The 22,375-nt window shown below is 43.5% G+C and overlaps 1 protein-coding gene across 13 annotated transcripts in view; it reads left to right on the top strand.

Moving 5' to 3' along the window:
* Positions 1-22,375, top strand: part of ADARB1 (adenosine deaminase RNA specific B1) — a 251,304-nt gene that overhangs the window by 211,122 nt on the left and 17,807 nt on the right. For all 13 annotated transcript variants that reach the window (XM_054043498.1, XM_054043496.1, XM_054043493.1 and 10 more), the window contains one exon: positions 11,363-11,544. In XM_054043498.1, coding sequence (XP_053899473.1) covers positions 11,363-11,544 — 182 coding nt within the window. The remainder of the gene's footprint in view (positions 1-11,362; positions 11,545-22,375) is intronic.

Below are 22,375 nucleotides of genomic sequence, written 5' to 3'. Positions count from 1 at the left end.
AGACAGCTGCAGTCCACAGGGCCCTGGGCTGGAACCCGGAGTAGAGGGTGGGCCTGGGTTCCCCCCAAACCTCCCAACTGATCTGGACTGTGGGTTCTTCCAGAGGGGAAGGTCTCTGGGCTGTTCCCCAACCCACATGGTGAATCTCTGAGGCAAGAAAATCCGCCAATAAGCTCAGGGCCCACCAAGATAGAGGAGGAACTTTGTCACAATGTCTATATAGTGCATATGTAAGTGTAAATGTACAATATCATTTTAAATGGCAAAACATCATTAGTTAAGAACCTATTACGTGGTTGATACAGTTAAATGTGACCTTTTTTTAAAAAAAAATTGAATGATTGGAAAATCTTTTAATAAAAGTAGTATTTTCCTTTGTGAAAATGTGACACTGATTTATTTTTATGTTTTTTAGTTATTGTGCTCTTTCATTAGTTAAAGATTTTGTTAAAATTTAAACAAACAAGCTCAACCAACCCATGCCCCCAAAATTAAACAGCTGTATCCTCTGAAAAGTGTAGCAACCTCAGGGAAATTTCAGGAAAATGCCAAGCTGGCTTTTCAGATCAGCGCTACATTTTCACAGTATACTATAGGGTCCCACAAATCACACAAAAGAAATGGCAGCCTTTCTAGTTGAGGATATTGTTCATATCCTTTTATTTTTTTGAATAAAAAGTAGTTTATGAATTTTATCAAACCAGAATTAATTGATTAAAATATTGTTAAATACATTTGTAAAATACAAAGTGGGTTGAACATATTCACTGTGCTGTGTAAGCGCTATATGAGAATTAAAACCACAGAAAGAGGTTTACTTGCTTGATTCTCCATTCTCTGTCCTTGTGGGAGAACCATCAGGGTTCCTATAGCATGTGAGAAAAGTATGATTTTATATGTTAAACGTCTATGAATAAGTCAGGACCTGTTGGGAGAGGGTAAAATCTGCATTTTTAAAATGTTACACTACTTGCAAACCTTCATTCCTTACTGGTTCCAGAATATCCACTGAATAAAATATGGTTACACACTGAAAATTGATTCCATAAGAATGACATGTGCATTCCTTATTTATTCTTTACAATGACTGGCCAAGCAAATTTCCTAGCTTACAATTCAAGGTTACATACTTAACTGCCAACTCTGTAAACTCCATCTGAGACATGAAAACTGTGTTTGTATTCATCACCTGTTTAAAAAAAAACAGATTACTCATTCATTTGACTATTTTGTTGATTCTGTGTGATGCAATCAGAATCCAGATCACTCTCTCATAGCTAGTTGTTGTAATTCAGGAGGGTAACCAGAGTAAAAATTTGTGTGTGTCACTAAAGAAAGCACATGCGACCCTGAGACACATAGAGGGGATGCTGTATGAGGAGTAAGGAGGCCCAGTGTTTACATTTATAGTCATGTTCTGCCAATTTCACTTTAATGGGTTCATTACTATGCAATTTCCAGTATTCAGTACCATACCATTACTAACAAATTTCAGATGCCATTGGGATTTAACAAAAGATATGACATTATGAAATACTTTCATGCATAAAAACTGTCCAGGAATGATACAAAAGTTACATTATGTTCAAACTTTATGTATTTTGGTAAAGATAAAGATTACTTGCATAGTAAATCCTCTAGTCTGGCAAAGACTATTGAGTTAACTCTGCCCATAAAAGGTCATACAGGCAACTCACTGATTAAACTTTCTGGCTCCTGAACAGCTCCCTCTGTATATTCTAAGCTAAGCTACAACATTACAGCCCTGCCTCTGGTCCCTCAGTAGCAGCTTGCTACTGGGCTGGTTCAGCTATGAGCCTGTTAAGAATGCTGCAGGCCTCTAGGAAGTGCCGCTATCCATTCATGCTTTTATCCTCTCCGTTCTTGTCTTCTCTCCGGTCTTCACAATGAAGAAGTCTGGAGTGGTCAGTGCTGCAAACTAAGTGCAGACCATTGACCATCGGAGGTAGGCCCACCATTCATCAACATTAGCTCACCTCGTTGACACCTGCCCGAGTCTCTCAAGCTGCAGCTATTCCATTCCCAAGCTCGATAACTCTTTGCTCCAAAGGGATCTCCTCCCAAGGGGATCTGAACAGCCAAAGACTCTTTTGTATTTGAATGCTACTCACAAGATCTATATCAATCCTCTGTCATCCTACATCCGTAGATTAAGAGACAAACAGCATGATGATGCCCACTACTGTGAAGCAAAGAATTGTGAAGCCCTGCCCCAATCACTTAGCCTCAGCCAGAAAATCCTCTTACCGATGTTGTTTGCCTTTTCTCCTGAGTCTCCTATTCTTTCCTTCCCACTGCCTCTTTCACTCTATTTCCCTGTTGCAGTCACTAAAGAAGAAAAGGAGGCAAGAAATCTTGAGAGCTCTGCTTCAGACTGGAAGGAGAGGGTGAAAGAGCAGAGCTCCGAGCCAGGACACTCAACCTTAATGCTACCCTGTAGTGACACCATGAGAGGAAAAGATATGAAAAAACTGAGTCTTTAAAAATCAGGTTAATGTAGTCTGGGATCACAGACATTAAAATGGATTGATCGTAATCATGTGATTATTGCATGGTGCGCTGTACTGCGGTATTAAGGTTGCTTGGGTGCTTTCGCTGTGCATTTCCATACAGTAACATGTTTAGATTTCTTTTAAGTGTAACCTTAAGACTGAATTTCCTGGGTTTGTGATACTTCTTTTGGGATAACTAAAACATTCCGGTAATGGTTTTTACACTTACAATACTGATATATACATTGCACCTTAACTGCATATTCATGTAGGTTTTTTGTCTGCAAATATCAACTTATAGGTTCTAACAGGACTTTACAGATACTGATGAGACAGGCCTCATGATCTCACTGAGACAGGGAAGTATTTGTGTCCCTGTTTTAATGATGGTGAGGCTTAAGCACTGAGAGGGGAGTAAGTTCAGGACCTATTTCCCTTGTAGCTTCCCTCTTGCCCATATGGCACCTCCTCTCTTCCCTGGAGGAACCCTTGTTTTTACACTAGCGGTTTGTCTCTCTGGACCGGTGGGCTTCTCCATCCACCCTTTCTTTCTGCCTTCTCTTCATCCCTCACTTCTATATTTCCCACCAATGTGAGACTCTTGGGCTGGGGTGACGCAGTGAACAGATGGCCAGCCCAGAGTCACTGGTCCATGGAGCAATGCAGGTTGAATATCAGTCTTCTCAAGCTAGACCTTTCATCTTGCTCTTCTGCCTTCGGAGCCCCTGGTACTTGAATTATTACATCCTGTTCCACTGTGACAGTCTAACTGTGGTGACTTCTGTCACCTGCCAAGGTAATTATCAGGGTACCCCTCTTTTCATAGGTTATATTTCTGGGAATTCCTCTCCTTGATTCCCCTATATCTGGAGGGCTGCAAGAACATCTTTGCATACTCTCTGCTCTCAGTATACCTCCAGCAGCCACAGGGTCTTGTTGTCTCACAGTAAGGAATGCCTGCCTTTTGAAGTTACTGCATGTAATGTCTGCGGTCTGGACTTTAATCCACTACCATAGGATAGAAGAAAATAGATACATATGGCAAGGGGATATTACTTCCTATTAATTCTGTTTGTGATCTCCTTTCCATTTGTCGTCGGTTGGTGCCATTGCTTGTTTGTGAATTATTTGTCTCACTACCTTGCATACTGTTCTTAGTCTGCGGGTCTCTTTAACAGGAGTGATGGGGACTGGCTGAGGCCTATATAATCAGGAGTGGGGGCTCACAACACTTTATCTCCTTGCTTCCCAGTTGGTGGCACTATAAGGCTTAGAGGAGTCTATCACAAACAGAATTACTAGTAAATAATTTTTAGGCTTTTTCCCTTATCATAGAATCATAGAAGATTAGGGTTGGAAGAGACCTCAGGAGGTTATCCAGTCCAAGCCCCTGCTCAAAGCAGGACCAACCCCAGTTTCTCATCCACTGTAATCCCCAGGTCCTTTTCTGCAGAACTGCCATTTAGCCAGTCGGTCCCCAGCCTGTAGCAGTGCATGGGATTCTTCTGTCCTAAGTGCAGGACTCTGCACTTGTCCTTGTTCAACCTCATCAGATTTCTTTTAGCCCAATCCTCCTGTTTGCCTAGGTCACTCTGGACCCTATCCCTACCCTCCAGGATATCTACCTCTCCTCCCAGCTTAGTGTCATCCACGAACTTGCTGAGGGTGCAATCCATCCCATTATCCAGATCATTAATGAAGATGTTGAACATAACCGACCATAGGACTGACCCCTGGGGCACTCCGCTTGATACCGGCTGCCAAATAGGCATTGAGCCATTGATCACTACCCGTTGAGTCCAACGATCTAGCCAGCTTTCTATCCATCTTATAGTCCATTCATCCAATCCATACTTCTTTAACTTGCTGGCAAGAATACTGGGGGAGACCGTATGAAAAGCTTTGTTGAAGTCAAGGTATATCACGTTCACCGCTTTCCCCATTATCCACAGAGCCAGTTATCTCATCATAGAAGGCAATCAGGTTGGTCAGGCATGACTTGCCCTTGGTGAATCCATGTTGACTGTTCCTGATCACCTTCCTCTCCTCCAAGTGCTTCAAAAGATTTATCACATTTGTTGATCTCACAAATGATATTAATAAGAATAACTTTGGGCATTGGAAATACCACTTTTTATCAAGTTTTTCATTCTATGGTAAACGTAATTTCATTGTCAAGCAGTGTTTTGGCATTAGTGTGTGGGGAGGGATAGCTCAGTGGTTTGAGCATTGGCCTGCTAAACCCAGGGTTATGAGCTCAGTCCTTGAGGGAGCCACTTAGGGATCTGGGGCAAAATCAGTACTTGGTTCTGCTAGTGAAGGCAGGGGGCTGGACTCAATGACCTTTCAAGGTCCCTTCCAGTTCTAGGCAATAGGATATCTCCAATAATTAAACAAAGAATGCCTGCAATAAACTCTGATACTGCACATTCTAAAGGATACAAATCTTAATTGTGAAAAGCAGTTCCTTGTGTACGTCTATTACCATACAAATAACAGTTGTGAACATTATACTTTGTCATCTGCTGCAGTTACGTGCCTTCATTCCTGTTGTTGCTCCAGAGTAGTGTAAAATAACAAGTATTCTATATAATCAATTTTTTAAAATTGCAGCATAAATTCCCATCCTCTTATTATAGCAAGAAGTACACTGGCAGAGTCTGTGCTAGCGTATTGATGCAGAATTAGACATATATGTATCTCTCTCGTGTTCAGAGATTAAATCGGTTTAAATAAATACATTCAGAAATGTCAAGCGCTTGCAGCCCACTTGGCCATGGACATATATTAGTTTGAGGCGGAAATTTGACAGCATAGCAGGGAAACGATGACTCTCCTCATTTGAAAAATTCTGATGTGAACCTGTGGCTTCCCTTCTCTCATATTAAATGTGAAAAGACTGAAAATAGAAAAAATCGAGAAGTACAAAAAAGAACACGTTGTGTGTAAGGCTGAGGCAGTGTTAGTAGCACAGATAAAAAGTGCACTCTGAATAAAGGGAAAAGGAATGTATATGGTAATTCTGCAAAGTTCACCTAATGTGCCGTAGAGAGAAAATCCTTCAAAGTGAGTAAATCTTAGAATTTTTTAAAAAATAATTTGTAACGTTGGTGATACAACAGCAGTTGTATATGTTTGTGTATATATATTAACGGCTTGTCTGATCGAATCCTTGAAACAACTGCATTGACAGCAACAGTCAGCTGGTAGGAGTTTAATTATATATTAACTGTCGCTAGTCCAGCTGGAAAACCCAGTCCAGAGAGGAGAAGGGGACATGAGGCACCTGAACTACAACTCTCATGAGCTTCTGCGGCAGCATTTCTAAATCACTGTATTTCAAGTTTAGATGACATTTTTCAGGTGTTTGGGGTTTTTTTGATGGAACATCATAATTTTCCATAGCAAGAAGACATTTTTTTTTTAATTTCTTTGAGCCAACAAAACAAATTTTCTATCAGTAAAAAAAAAAAAAAAAAGAAAGGGGAGATGGAGAGAGTGTGAGAGAAAATTTTGATGGAAAATTTTCAACCAGCCCTACTTGGCAGTAAAGCTGATAACAAAGTTAAAAGCTGTATTACAGGCTATGCAATTCCTTCTTCATAAAATAAACAGTGATTATGGAACTTTATTAAATCAGATAATAATAAAGAGGTATGTCATATGACAGACCAGAACTAATTTGTACTCTCGTCTAAAATCTAATCTTGCATCTCCTTGTTCAGTTGAGTAGCCCAGTTGCAATCAGTGGGACTACTTGCATGAGTAGGAATTGCAGGTTTAGCCTTCTGTAGTTCTAAAAGCTAACTTGAAAGCTTGAATCATACAAGCAAATCACCTTAATCTTTGCCTTGTGCTTGCAAACTCCTAATTGTTGGATCTATTCAGTAGCCAGATCTCTAAATAAAATGGCATCACTTATGTGTATTATTTCTAAGAGAAGCAGCAGCAGCTAATAAACATAGTAATGAGAACAATGGTAAACTCTTAACCAGAGTAAAAAGAACAGGAGTACTTGTGGCACCTTAGAGACTAACAAATTTATTAGAGCATAAGCTTTCGTGGGCTACTGCCCACTTCTTCGGATGCATGTAGAGAAAAAAAAATAGATGCTGAGCCATTACAAACACTGAATCTATCTCCCCTTGTAAGTATTCTCACACTTCTTAACAAACTGTCTGTACTGGGCTAGCTTGATTATCACTTCAAAAGGTTTTTTTTCTCTTACTTAATTGGCCTCTCAGAGTTGGTAAGACAACTCCCACCTGTTCATGCTGTCTGTATGTGTGTATATATATCTCCTCAATATATGTTCCACTCTGTGCATCCGAAGAAGTGGGCTGTAGCCCACGAAAGCTTATGCTCAAATAAATTTGTTAGTCTCTAAGGTGCCACAAGTACTCCTGTTCTTTTTGCGGATACAGACTAACACGGCTGCTACTCTGAAATCTTAACCAGAGTGGTGATAGTGAGAGTCACTATAATGCAACTTGCAACCTCTTATCTGTGAAAAAGTGCTGGACCGCTACTTTGAATTGTAGCTTTTAATTTCCATTTTCATGTTTAGACACCTTTTCTAGTTGTTTCTAGGACAGGATTACAAAGCAGTAGAAATTCTGATGCCCGATCGAAGAGATTGTTTAAACATAATCTTGGCTAACCTTGGTGATTATTAAAATGAATGCCTGACAAATGCCTCCTATCCATTGAGTGCTCTATATTAGTATTTCTCAGTGGCCAGTCTCTGAGATCTCCATGACACAGCTTAGTGGGGTGACCAGATGTCCCGATTTTATAGGGACAGTCCCGATTTTTGGGTCTTTTTCTTGTACAGGCTCCTATTACCCCTCCACCCCCGTCCCGATTTTTCACACTTGCTGTCTGGTCACCCTACAGCTTAGGAAGGCAGCAAGCCAGTCCCCTGTATCAAAAAGGTTGAGAAACACTGCCCTACCTCATGAAAGGCTGTTCAGAAATTAACATCAGTTCTTAATCCCTTCAGGATATGCTTGCATGCCAGTATTTGAGGGCAGCACTTCCCCATGTCAGTTTGAATTGCTTCTCCTTGCATTGTGTGTAACTCACAAAAGTACAGAGTTGTAGTTAAAGGAATGTTGCATATTGCCAATTACTTTACCTTTTGGTATGACGGCACAGATGTTTAAAATGGAAATATATGTTTAAAATGTCATTTCTATTTTATAGCTTTAGAAATGCTCATGAAAGGGGGTTGATTGCCAGCCCTGTGAACTTAAACCCACAAGCACCAGCAGCGCAGGTTTTGTGCACTGCCCTGCTAATGTGCCTAAGGCTGTTCCACAGAAACCAGATCTTAGGTTGGGAGGAGGTTGTCATGCCCATTGAGGCCTCTGTTCAGCAAAACACGAGAACACATGTTTAACTTTAAGCACTTGAGTAGTCAGTCCTGTTAACTTCAGTGGGATACTCGCGTGCTTGAAGGTAAGTATGCACTTAAGTATTTTCCTAGACCAGGGCCTCAGTCCTTATTCTCTCTGTTAAGGGTGAGAAAGGATTGAGGGACAGAGGTAGCCATGTGTTTCTGACTTGGCTCTCTGGCCACTAAGAACTGAACTAAGATCACCAATTTATTCCACATAGGCTTTGTGGACTTTTGCTCACAACTAAGCTGAAATGAATTTGAACTGATGACCTAGTGGTGAAATCTTTATTTATCATGACCAATTTCATGAGCCATCCAGTCCCCCTAAATAGAGCACTGTGCCCTTGGGCCAGACCTTGTGTCTTCCATACTGCAATGTGTAACATTGACAAGCTGATCAATAATTATAAACCTATGCTTAAGCCACGGGGGAGAGGGGTAGGTTTGTGTTTGGTTTGTAAATCAGGTGCAAGGCCACCTACATTTTTAAGTCCCGGCTTGACAAAGCCCTGGCTGAGATGATTTAGTTGGGGATTGGTCCTGATTTGAGCAGGGGGTTGGACTAGATGACCTCCTGAAGTCCCTTCCAACCCTGATCTTCTATGATTCTATGATACATTTGGTTTGGAGGCAGCCACTTTCTCTTAATATTTTATACACTGATTTGAAGAGAGCACTTTTTATAGACCCCATAATACTACAGGGACATGATGCATCCTGTGAGGTTACTAAATTTCTCTGTGGCTAAATTTTGCTCTCCCACCTTTGTAACCTCATTGTTTGCAGTGAAGATGAATGGATGTAGATGAGGGGAGAGTTTTGGCCTGTTAACTTCAAAATTTGTGGAGGTTGCACAACATCCTACTGGGCCCTAAATGTATATGTCCATGAAACAACAAGTTTCATGGTGACAGCTGCATTCCTACAGCTACGGAGTTTAAAATCAGAGGGAGAATCCACATGGCATTGCAATGAGGAGAAGATGTTTGTGACCCTTTTAAAAAATAATACTACAGTATATTTAAAAAATGAGAAAATGTTAATAGGTGATATCATGTTTGTGTTAATGAGAGTAGAAACAAAGAGTATTAACTTCAAAAGCAAGTATAACGTGGAAATCAGCTGTAAAAACTTTCCTGCCATTGTGTCTTGGTTATGACCTACAGTATATCCATTCAAGTCCCATGTTTTTCTCACATAGAAACAGCCAGGCATGCCTGAATCATAGTAAATTGCTCAACCATTTTGCAGTATTGAAAAACATCCGCAAGTGATTCTGATGGGACTAGTATGATCATTTTTAGTTGTGATCTAAATCAAATTTGAATTTAGTTTTCTAGGAGCAAACACATTTAGTTTTGCTTTAATCAGTATGCTTTTTAAACCAGCACAGATGTTAGTTTTCATCTTCTACACTGGGTACGGTCACCGAATTGTGTAGTTGAAAAACTAGAGATACTTAACAAAGGCAGTGAGAAAGGAGGCAGGGGGAAGGTTTTGGTTAGGGTCACATTATGCATTCTGGACTTCCTAGTAGTGTTTTTGAAATCTAAATGTAATAGGCTGGGCTTGAGGAAACTGTTCTTAATTTGAGTGCACATAGATTACACGTGCAATTATAAGACCAACATTTACATTGTTTGCCCTTGAATTCGTTTCAGTTTTGTATTAAATAGTGTTACATCTGTATTTGCAGTAGTCCATATACTTCCTTGTACTTGGTATAAGTAATACTGCAAATATTGAGGCAACGTCTTGGCAATTGGAAAATTGGTAAGGAGAACCATTATGAGGTATTTGGTCATCTAAATATCTGCTTGTGCCAGCAAAATTCTAATTCTGTTCTCAGTGGGTCTAATTCTAAAATTGTGACTGACTTCTCACATATAAAGATGATCATTAATGTAGTCTTTTATATATAATGTGTAAAAGTGTTATTCTGTTGTAAACCTTGTTTAGCTTTAAAACTAATGAAATAGATTTGAAATAATTTTCTCACAACTCCTTTATTTTTATTTTCCAATATTTTGCTGGCAAATAGAATATCAATATAATATAAAATATGCCTTAATCTTTCCCTTACACGTTTTGCATTACTGCAAAATGCTACTTGCTCTCCCAGTAAACTGGGACAAACATTTTTAATGACAGGTGAGTAAACTGGTATATGGTGTTTTCATTTTCATCCTCATTATAGTAAGGATATGCAATTAGATTGTTGCCTAGAGCTTTTTTAGTAATTTTACAAGGCTCTTATACAGTCTTATAAGTTTATTATTTCTTTGACACTTTTTAGCAATGTGTTCAGTTGGGTCCTGTAATCTCTGGCCTGTGCTGAGAATGTGGTGGAGCTGTGCCATCCCAGCAGGAGCTCACAGAAGTACTGTGCTTCAAGTGTGTGCTTCCCTCTGCTGCCCCAACTGTTCCCGGTACTAAGGATGGCTAGCACCACAAGCCCTGTGCTCAGATGAGCACAAGAACTGCAATTGTAGCTAGTTCCTTTGCAAGGGCACCAGAGGAAACCTGATTGAACCTCCCCTGCTTCTTCATCCACTCGGAGGCTGTTACGGTTAAATTTGATACATTAATTTTGCAGAAGTATTCTGCAGGTAAACTGCAAGACAGAGACTGATTCAAATACCCCAGAATGGGGATTGAGGTTTTTTAAAGTCTTTTAGATGCTTGGCAGTCATCTAAATCCTGATGCTTTTGAACATGGGTGTAAAAGGTAGTTTACTCCTGCACATATTGGTTCCATACCAACCTGACCAATGCAGGTCAAGTCTTCCACAGTCAAAATCTGTGAAGCTGCTGAAGGGGGCAAATAATGTATGCATATGAGCTCCTAGGTTAGCGAATCCCTGTGCAGAGCCCATAGACGCTGCCGCAGCAGGGGAGTTGCAGTTATCCATTCAAAGCAGAAATAGGGGAAAGGCGACTTGTGGGTGAAGGGGTCAGAATTGTCTCTTATGGGGAGGAGGAGAATCTTTGGGAAGTGTCCTGTCTCTCCTGGGAACTTCCCCACTGACGGATCTGTTTTGAAGACATCAGTGCTCACTTCAAGCTAAAGAGCTCTCATCCTGTCCTGTGTGACTGACGTTCACTCAGCTGGATAGATCTCACCCCTCTCTCTACACTAGGATGTTTGGAGAGGCCCCACTAGCTGTGGCAGTGGGGAACCAGAGTCATGGACTCTGCCTATGAAATGCCTTGGCTGCCATATCGCAGGTTTGCAGCACCTGGTGATGTTCAGGATTCCAATATGTGCTCCACAGGCATGATGTAAAGCTATGCTGTGGAACTCTGGCTGGGTACACAGCTACAACAAAGTCAGGCTCAGGGCAATACGGGAGACTGAAAGTCTAGTCCATTGAGATTGTCTCCTTTTGTTTCTAGTAGAGGTTACTTGTTCCGTTAAAAAGAAAGTGTTTTTTTTCCTTCCCCTTAGGTGGAACGTGTTGGGTATTCAAGGATCCTTACTTAGCCTCTTTGTGGAGCCAATTTACTTCTCTAGCATCATCTTGGGGAGTTTATATCATGGGGACCATCTATCCAGAGCAGTATACCAGCGGATAGCAGAGATAGAAGATCTACCACCTCTGTATACGCTCAACAGACCTTTACTTAGTGGCAAGTATCTAATGGAGAAGGCTGTACGGTAACTGAATCGGTTCCAACAGTAACATAATTTTGCAATTCTCAAACCTTTGCAAATTATGTACTGTGAGCAAATTGTTTTGTGACTACAGCAAGGAAGTTATGACCCAAACCTGAAATTAAGCTATAACCAGCTAGACTTACTATTACAGGACCCTCTTTGTGTGTTACTCCTAACAGGAGTTTCTGTGAACTCTTCTACTGGAGCCATTTCATGTGGCTGTATTTATCTGCTAGTTTAAGAATGCAGGTGCCCCACCAATGTATTAGAAAAGATGAAAGCCTGTGTTTGGTGAAATCTCTCTTCCTTTCCCACCTAAGAAGAGTGTGAGGTTTCAGTGTTACTGCTCTTGCCATTGGAGTTATTAGCTGAGCCGTCTCCATCATGTTAGCAGTGTGCCAGGATACACAAACATTTGTTTCTCAATTGCTAGATCAATAATCAACTCAAAATGGACAGAGAAAACGTCCCAGCTGCCATTGGTTGCATTTTCTTCCTGTCATCAAGCTCTGCTGGATGCAGCATGTTTTAGTTAGCATGGCGCTCCACTTGCCTGCATGGCCCAACTACCATAATAATATCACTTCCACCTCATAGCTTGGTGCAGAGATACTGCATTTGGAGCCCAACAGCACATTCCTTAGGATTACCTTTAAATAGATTGTCATATTTCTGCTCAGCAGACCTGGTTCATAATCTCCAGCTACCGTAATTAGCTAATGTTGCAGTTGTTTGTTCCAGATATTGTTTAAGCTCTTGAATATTGTTTTTCATTTAGAATGTTGTTAAGTAGGATTAAGCTGAATGGAGCATTTGAATTCTACATTCATCTCTATTTAAAAGGAAACTGTTAAGGTATTTTTTTAACCCTTTTAAAAAGTAAGGTCTCTATTAGTTACAATAATGCCATGACAAGTTTAAAAGTGAAATGTTTCCCTCACAAAATGGGTGTTTCCCCAGTGCTAGTCACACTGCTTTGTTTTATAGCACTTGGTTTCCAGCATGTGTTTGTTTATTTTTGAGAAAAAGCATGATTTTTAAAGCATGTTTAACAAATTACATGAATTTTGCATACAGGCATAGGGGATGGGAACAGGTACATCAAATTAACCACTATCCATTTAGCTATAATGAAAGTTCGTTAATAAGGGTCACACAGCTTAGGATACAGTAGAATGGGGCGAGCAAACTTTTTGGCCTGAGGGCCGCATCAGATTTCGTAAATTGTATGGAGGGCCAGTTAGGGGAGGGGGTCGTGGCCCGGGCCCCCACCTCCTATCTGTCCCCCCTCCCCCGGGGACTCCTGCCCCATCCACACACCCCTGCTCCCTGTCCCCTGACCACCCCTGGACTCCCGCTGCCCCATCCAACCCCTCCTCTCATTCCTGAAGGCCCCCCCTGGACTCCTGCCCCATCCAACCACCCTTTCTCCCTGTCCCCTGACTGCCCCCGGAATCCCTGCCCCCTGATGCCCCATCCAACCCCCCCTCCTTCCTGACTGCCCCCCGGAATCCCTGCCCCCATTCAACCCCCTGTTCTCCCCCCAACTGCCCCAACCCCTATCCACACCCCTGCTCCCTGACCACCACCCCGAACTCCCCTGCCCTCTATCCAACATCCCCCCCCCCCCCCCCCCGCCGCTCCATGCCCTCTTACCACGCTACCTGAAGCACTGGTGGCTGGTGGCACTACAGCCGTGCCACCCAGCTGGAGTCGGGCCACGCCGCCACCACTGCACAGCACAGAGCACCACGTCAGGCCGGGCTCTGCAGCTGCACTGCCCCAGGAGCTCACAGCCCCGCCACCCAGAGCGTTGCACTGGTGGCGCTGACGTGGGGGGGGGACAGCAGGAGAGGGGCCGGGGGCGAGCCTCCCAGGCCAGGAGCTCGGGAACCAGGCAGGATGGTCCCACGGGCTGGAGTTTGCCCATCTCTGCAGTAGAATGTGAAATGATGGACTTGCCAAAAACATTAGTATGTAATAATAACTAGTCATTACAGCACACTAAATCCTACACAGTCAATTGTTTTGACCATAATAACTGACAATTATAGTTGCTACCTGATTTCATGTATGCTTTTCCGATTCCATATTTAGATTGTAAATTCTTTGAGATGGAATGCTTGTTGTCATATTCTCTGTAGAGTACTTAGTGCATTTTCAGCTCTGTAAATTCCAGCTGAAGGATTTTAAGGGCAATCTTCATGTATCTGACATAAAATAGTTCTATCTGTTTTAAGACTCCTATCAGAACTTTATCATTATTATTCATAGATAGAAGTCTGAAATCTTCTGGGCTGTTTGAACAGCATTTTCAGAGAAATACCTTTCAGACTGGATGTGAAACCACAAAAAGAAAATGAGTTAGATTAAATAGATTCATGGATTTTCTTTTGTTTGGGGCAGCAGTAGTGTTCAGAGCCCAGCACAGTTGGATTCAGATGGTGTATCTGTTTAGTCACAGATCCACTGGCCAGTCCACACCTCTCCTAATAACCTCCTCTCTGGAGGTGCAGATGAAGCCACATAGGGCCGTGGAAACCTAGGCCCCCCCAATCCTGCCTCCCCCTGCTCAGTTGGGTGAAGGTTTCAGTTGTATTTTGAATAGCTAGACTATAGTGGTTTGTTTCAGAGGCAAAATGATCTCTTTAGTGATAGTGTTTTCTCTCCTCACTCACGCTCTGACCTACCTTTCTGGTAAACACAATTTGTATTTAGTCTCACTTAATGCCAGCAGAGATAGCTGGAGAACACTGGCTCAAACTGAGTTGCATTGTCCGCTCTTCCATTAGAAATCAGCATTGTTGTCAAAAATAAAGATCTTTCTTTATCCATAGGCACCTGCTGTGAAAATTTAGTGAGCAGAAAGGTTAAACCTGAATGTACTGTCTCGAGTGCCTTTCCTTCAGTTGGTAGGAACAAGAGGCCCATGCAGTGGATACTCTGTCCACCGCTAAGACCCTTAAAATCCTGGCTTCAGACCCCAGCCTTTCAGGATGGAGGAGACGCCTGCAGAGCTATAGCACAGCAATCACAGAGAGTCAGCATCCAAAAACTGAGAGCAGTCAGGTTGGTTCTTCTGGTCTTCCAGTATCATCGGAGAAAGAAGCACATTGTGGTTCAGACAACATGACCATTGTATATATAAATCAACAAGCAGGCACAAGAAGCTCAGATCTAAATAGTAAATCAGCAGAGTCTCTTGTGGGCAGAAGCTCGCTTAGCCACTATGAAGGCAATCAACATAAAAGAGACACTGAGCATGACAGTGGACTGACTAAGCTATCAGCAAATAGACAAATTGGAATGGCCCCTGAACCCAGCTACCTCAGGTGGACCGGTTTGCATCCAGACAAAACGTGAAGGTCAGGCACTTCTTCACTAGGGAGCACAACCACTGGCAATAGAAATTTGAGTGACTGTTCACATGATTCCATTCTTGATGTGCATGTGCTCCATGGTCTTTTGCCAGAAGCCTCCATAGGGGCCACACTTGCAACCTAGGTGCCCTCGCACCGGTCCCCGACCCCCAACTGAGATCATAAATGAAGGAGTAGTCCCAACCATCCCTCAGTTCCTTCTTACCACACATGACTGCAAGACCGAATACTGCAGTGTTCACTTTTTCTGAGCATTGTGTTATTTTTCCTTAGCTTTGTATATAATATTTACATAGTACATATACAACTATATACTACTTTAGTAAATAAGTTTTTTGGCCTAGGACTTCCCACTCCCCACAGTGGTACTAGCATTATGGCAGAAGTCAAATCATCAGCATTTGAGACCTGTCCCTCATTTGATTCTTCAATTAGTATTAATGATGGGCACTCCTGGTGTCTGCTGTGTCTGTGAGAACACATCCCAGAGCAATGTGCTGTCTGTTGCTCTTTTTCCAACCACACTCAGAGAGCAAGGAAAGCCTGCCTGAAGCTATTCCTCCTAAAAAGATTAATGCAAATCTTTTCAGGCACTAAAATGGGGATTCTATTCTGGGAAGCAATGAGTCGGAGACAGACTTAGGTGTCATGATGGCTGATCATCTGAACATGAGCTCCCAGTGTGAAGCTGTGGCCAAAAGGACTAATACAATCCCTGAATGTGTAAGTGGGAATCTCAAGTAGGAGTAAGGAGCTAAGTTCCCTCTAAGCTGTGAACCCGTGCAGCATCGTATTAAGCGCTGTGCAGGTGCTCAGAGCTGCGGCAGGCAGAGATGCTTCTCCCCCAACCCTGGACCTGCCGCAGCCAAGGAAGAGGCACCCCTCCCCCTTCCCAAACCCAGCCCGGCCTGGACCTGTGGACAGGGAAGAGGTGCCTATCCTGCAGCCCCAACCCAGCCCAGACCTTCCATGGACGGGGAAGAAGCACCTATCCTGTGGCCCCAGCCCGGCTGGACCTGCTGCAGCGGGGAGAGGCACCTCTCCCCCCAAGCCCAGGCGCTGCTGCGCGGAGAGCGAGCTGGGGGGAGTCCTCTCTCCCCACCGTAGCCCCAGGGAAGCCTGCACTCCAAACCTCTCATCCCCAGCCCCACTCCAGAGCCCGCAGCCAGAGCCCTCACCCCCCACACTCCAACCCTCAGCCCCAGCCCTGAGCCGCCTCCCACACTCCGAACCCCTTGGTCCCACCCCCACCACATGAATTTTGTTATGTGCACCAATATGGAGATGATATGTCACACATCACCTCCATATTGGTGCACATAGCAAAATTCATTCCTCACATGCGTGGGAAAAATTAGAGGGAACACGGTTAAGGAAGTCATTTTACCGCTGTATTTGGCTATTGGAATACCATGTCCAGTTTTGTTGTTCACAGTTGAAGAAGGATGTTGATAAATTGGAGGGTGTTCAGAGAAGAGCCATGAGAATGATTAAAGGATTAGAGAACATGTTTTATAGTGGTATACGCAAGGAGCTCAATCTGTTCAGTTTAACAAAGAGAAGGTGCGATGGTTTGTACCAGGCCCTGAGGCCCCCTGCTGGTGGCCTCTTGATCCTATCACACTCCGTCTAAGAAAGGAGCAGTAGAAAAGTCCTCCAGCCCGCCTAGAATGACTTCTGGAAAAGCAGCCAATCAGAGAGGCTGCAGGGAGCAGCCAATGAGGGACCACCAAGCCCATATCAAGGGAGCTGCAGTGCAGAACAGAGGGCAGTTGCTGTCTGAAGCTGGAGAAGCATGGATGGTGTTCGTGGCTGGCTGAAGGAGCTACAGGACTACAGATAGAGCAGTTGCTGGCAGGGACATAGGGAGCAAAGAAGGAGCCCCTCGCCGGCCTCTGGGACTTGGTAGTTGTAAGCCAAGGTAAGGGTGAAGAAGGGGAAGTGGCCCAGAAAAACTGTGATACAACCCTGAAAGGGGAATTGAATTTAGTGGCCCAGCGGGAGAGCTGGGGCCAGAAAAGCCCAGAGAGGTGAAGAGTCTCCAGGGAGGAAGCCCTGGGAACAGGGCTCCATAGCAGGGCCAAGGGAATATTGGACTGATTGTGAGGCAAGGCCAAGGAGGGCTACAGAGACATTCCAACTGAGGGGTACTGAGATAGTCCCCTGTTGGACTGTTTACCCCAGAAGGGGTTTGATTTGTATTTTGCACAGACTGTGTGACACAGCCAGAGGCTGAGTCGCCGAAGACCTACCATAATTAGAGAGAGAGTGTGGGCACACGCACTCAGCCAGGGGGCGCTTCTCCATTACAGAAGTTTAAAGGGTGACATGATCACAATTTATAAATGCCTGCATTGGAAACAAAAATTTGATAACGGGCTTTTCATCAGACAACAGTATAACAAGATCCAATGGCTGGAAGATGAGGGTAGGCAAATTCCGACTGGAAGTTGTGCTCATTTTGTAGCAGTGAAGGTAATTTACCATTGGAACAAATTACTGAGAGTTGTGAAGGATTCTCCATCTCTGGCTATTTTAAAATCAAGATTGGATATTTTCCCAACACAAATGCTCTAGTTCAAACAGGAACTAATTCCAGAAAGTCCTATGGCCTGTGTTATACAGGAGGTCAGACTAGAACCCTTGGAATCTATGGGAGGTTCTACAACCAGGACTCAGCCATTGGTTCAGTCTCTCACTGTAACTGCCCTGGGGAGTTGTGATTTCATTGCACGCTACCAGGCCACAACAACTTAGAAGCCCTGTTCATCTGCCACTACATCCGCATCGACATCTTCCAGGGGCAGAAGGAAGCACTGCTCTGAAGATGAGCCATCCCAGGCATCTGATAAGCTGAGATAAAAGGGTCATCAGATACATGACAAGTGCCCAAAGCCTGAAAAGGCCCCTTCTGGTACCCCAGTACCAATTTCCAAGTCAGCACATAAAGTACTGTGTAAATCTCTGCACAGCACTGACCCTGGTACTGATCCTTCAGCCCCAACCCCAACACCGAGTACCTTGTTACCCAGAAGCCCAGCAATGAGTGACTCTGTGATGGTAGCCCTCTTTCCTTCCAACTGAGTGCAAACTGTTTCTATGGTGCCTGTGACATTATCTGATTAAAATATGAGCATGTAGATCATTGTTGCTACCACTGTTATATAATCACAACAAATCTTATGCAAAGTATGTCAAATAAGGTGTCTATGGAAAGTTATGATTTGCTGAATATGTATGCATGTATCATTTTTCGTATTTGAAGTTATGAGTATTGGCTCTTTACCTGTATTTCAAATGTTTGCTTCTGGTAACACTTACATGGTAAAAAGAACAGGAGTACTTGTGGCACCTTAGAGACTAACAAATTTATTTGAGCATTAGCTTTCGTGGGCTAAAGCCCACTTCTACCTTACAAGGTATTTAGCCAGCACATTGTGAAGGAAGTAGTCAAGTTGAATGGCCCATCAAAGAACACTTAACTCACAGTGGACCATGGAAGATGCCTATCTACACTTAATGGACTTTCCTGTGGACGTTCTAACTAGAGTATGGGTAATGGCTTCTGCTATGACTAAGTGAAACATGCATGGACACGTGACTTGCCCATGTGGCTCCAAACTCCATCTGGTTACCTGTAACTTTCCAAAAACTAGCACAATGGGTTTCCCTTCACTTGGCAGAAGCTATAAAAGGCTCTGGAAACATCTCCATTTGGCCTCCTTTCTGCTCAAACCTCTGGACTATGATGAAATTGTACTAATGGGAACATTCTAACAAGGGACTGAGGACCTTCCAGTGATTTGGAAGCAACCAGAGACTTAACAAGACAGCAGTTTATTCCATCACTGCTACAAGCCTGATCCAAGAACTTTGCAATTGTTGTATGTATTTGATTTCTTTAACCAATTTTAACTCTCACCTTTCTTTGTTTTTATAAATAAACCTTTAGATATTAGATACTAAAGGATCGGCAACAGCATGATTATTGGGTAAGATCTGAGTTATATATTGACCTGGGTGTGTGGCTGGTCCTTTGGGATCAGAAGAACCTTTTTTTTTTTTTTTTGGATGAAATTGGTTTTAAATAACCACACATCATTAAGTCTAGTGCCTGGGTATTGAATCCAGGACTGGAATATCTAAGGAGGCTGCATTTCTGACTTCTTGTTAGCCAGTGTGGTGAGACAGAAGTTTACTTTGGTTGCTGGTTTGGGACATCTCATGGAAGAATAACTACCAGTTTTGGGGTGTGCCTGCGCTTTTTTTCCCCCAGCAGCTTGTCCTGAATTTGGTATTCTCAGTGGTGACCCATGGAGGCATGGTGACAGTGCCTATTACCGCGACACCAGATATCTCAGCCCTGAAAGCATAAGTGGTGCTGAGTACTGTCGATGGGCCCTACACCAGAGTCCCCTCTCCCTGAGAGATGGAGAGTGATGGTATCCAAACCACTAGCTTTGGAGTCACTGATATGCCAGGTTAAAGAGGTGTATACCTGGTACTGACCTCTCCTATGCTACGACATGGCATGGGTAGCTCATTGGGAGTCAGACAGGGATAATAGGGAGCAGTCCATGAGGGTAGTAGTTCATAAGGATCAATCTTCCTGGTACCCAACCCATGTGCCCTCCACCACAATACTGATATCTGTGACCACTGTGACTTTACTGGCTGGCCTGGGGTGTACAGCCTTTCTCCCAGAAGCCTGCAGTAAATCCACTCATGCTGACTCAATATGGGAATTCAAGATATTCCAGGACATGATGAAGTGCATGGCAGAGACCTTGGATAGACCTCAGGAAGGAGTCTAAGAGAAACAACACAAACACTTAGACATTCTACACCAGGGAGACTTGCCATATCCATTAACAAAAGTCTCCTGGAGTCTGCAAAAATATTTGGCATCCACTTTCATCCATCCCAGCCCTACTGAAAATTGCTGACAGAAGGTACCAAGTCTCTGCTAAGAAATGCAGCCTGTTTGGCTGCAAAGTGTATTCATCAGATCAGGGTGGCTAATACTATACCCCCTCTCAAAATATGGCTATTTAAACTGGGACACGTTGTCTCAGTTTATAGACAAGCTCTGAAAGGAATATCCAGAAGAGATAAAGTCTGTCACAGCTGAGAAACAGCTGACTGTCTGCACTTCATTATAAGCTACTCTGGACATGAATAACACTGCACCATGCACTGTGGCCACTACAAAAGCTACAAGGAGGTTGTTATGGCTCCAGTACTCAGGGAGCCCCAGGGAAGTCCAAGTAACAATTCAGAACTTCCCATTTCAGAATAATGAACTTTTTTACAACTGAATGGATGAGACTCTACACTCCTTGAAGGACTCACGTGTGACTCTGTGCTCTTTGGGTCTGTATGTCCCAACCCCAAGGAGGAAGTCGTCACACTAGCAGCTGTCCTTTAGGACAGTGCTCTCCTGTCCAGTATTTAGGGCCCTACCAAATTCACGGCCATGAAAAACGCTGTGAATCTGTTCTCCCCTCATGAAATCTGGTCTTTTGTGTGCTTTTACCTTATACTGTACAGATTTCATGGGGGGAGACCAGCGTTTCTCAAATTGGGGGTCCTGACCCAAAAGGGGTCACAAGGTTATTTGAGGGGGTCGTGGTATTGCCACTCTTATTTCTGCGCTGACTTCAGAGCAGGGCAGCTGGAGAATGGCGGCTGTTGGCCAGGTGCCCAGCTCTGAAGGCAGCACCCTGCTAGCAGCAGCGCAGAAGTAAGCGTGGCATCACTTGACAGAGGATGGATCACTTGATGATTCCCTGTTCTGTTCATTCCCTCTAGGGCACCTGGCATTGGCCACTGTTGGAAGACAGGATATTGGGCTAGATGGACCTTTGGTCTGACCCAGTATGGCCATTCTGATGTTCTAATACCATACCATGCCACCTTTACTTCTGCACTGCTGCCTTCAGAACTGGGCAGCTAGAGAGTGGCGGCTGCTGACTGAGGGCCCAGCTCTGCAGGCAACAGAAGTAAGGGTGGCAATACCATACCATGCCATGCTTACATCTGTGCTGCTGCTGGCAATGGCTCTGCCTTCAGAGCCGGGGTCCCTGCCTGCAGCCACCACTCTCCAGCTGCCCAGCTCTGAAGGCAGCACCACCACCACCAGCAGCCCAGAAGTAAGGGTAGCAGTACTGCAACCCCCCCCTACAATAACCTTGCAACCCCCCCAACTCCTTTTTGGGTCAGGACCCGTACAATTACAACACCATGAAAATTCAGATTTAAATAGCTGAAGTCGTGGAATTTACGATTTTTAAAATCCTATGACCATGAAATTGACCAAAATGGACTGTGAATTTGGTAGAGCCCTACCAATATTACTGTGACAAATATGGCAATTTCCTGTAATATCCTTGAAAAACTTTATAGAATTAAGTTTAAGTATCTTTGGTGACCATTGTATTTTAATGTATTATTGTGGGCATGAATGATCAAAGGACTATACTGAACAATATGTCAGACAAGAATGGTCTTTTGGGACAATATGCATGAAGTGGATTTCCTGGGAAATCTCTAAGAGATGAATGCAAATTTCCCACCTCTAGTTATGCAGAGGTGGGAAGCTTTTGAAGCTACATCCTGAGGGAGGGGACCATTGTCTCCTGATTATCTGTTCTCAGAATCTGAAGATCAAAGGCCCAAGCTATATAAAAGAAAGATGGAACTATTCATGATTGTGCTTGTTCTGAGCCAAGGCTGTTACAAGCTTGTTTGCTCAGAAAAACCCCTTTGTGAGGTTTGAAGGGGCAACTCCTATGAGTGTCCTTGTTGGAGTTGGGGGGAGATCTCTGGTAAGCTTATAAAGATGGGTCTAAGTTCTTTTATTGTTTTTTATATCTTTCCTCCGTAATGTTTTCACCTTAAGAATAAGTGTGTTTGCTTAGCAAGGGCTGTGTGGTAACTTATAACTGCTGCCAATCACTATTCATAAAACATCGGAGAGAGAAAGAAAAGCACAGATGCTGGCCTGTTTAGGCACTCTGGCTTGTTGAGAATAACACAGTGTACATAGGGAACTGTGCAGCTGGAAAAATCCCACACAGAAGGGAGAGAGACGTGGATCTCTGCCCAAAAGAGGTGATGGCTGAGGAATTGGAAGCCTAGAATTGGGTGCGCTTGGTGGACAGTGGAGGAGGAATATGCGTGCAGTTGTTGTCACCCTTAGAGAATTTCAGAGCTACCAAGGAAGAGACAGATTCCATCATAAAATACCCACAGCCTCCTCTTCTGCTGCCCAACAGTCTGGGGCTTCCAACAGACAGCATATTTGAGACCAGTGTTGAGCACCTGATAGGGCCACCTGAGAAACTTTTCCATTCAACTCCCTCTTTGGCAACTGTCTTTTATTTTTAGAAGCTTGGGTTGGGATTACCTTGGACTGGTGGAT

Source organism: Malaclemys terrapin, chromosome 11 (assembly GCF_027887155.1).
Source record: "Malaclemys terrapin pileata isolate rMalTer1 chromosome 11, rMalTer1.hap1, whole genome shotgun sequence".
NCBI classification, from domain to species: Eukaryota; Metazoa; Chordata; order Testudines; family Emydidae; genus Malaclemys; species Malaclemys terrapin.
The sequence above is the reverse complement of the archived record's forward strand: the minus strand, read 5'-3'. Positions and strand labels throughout refer to the sequence as shown.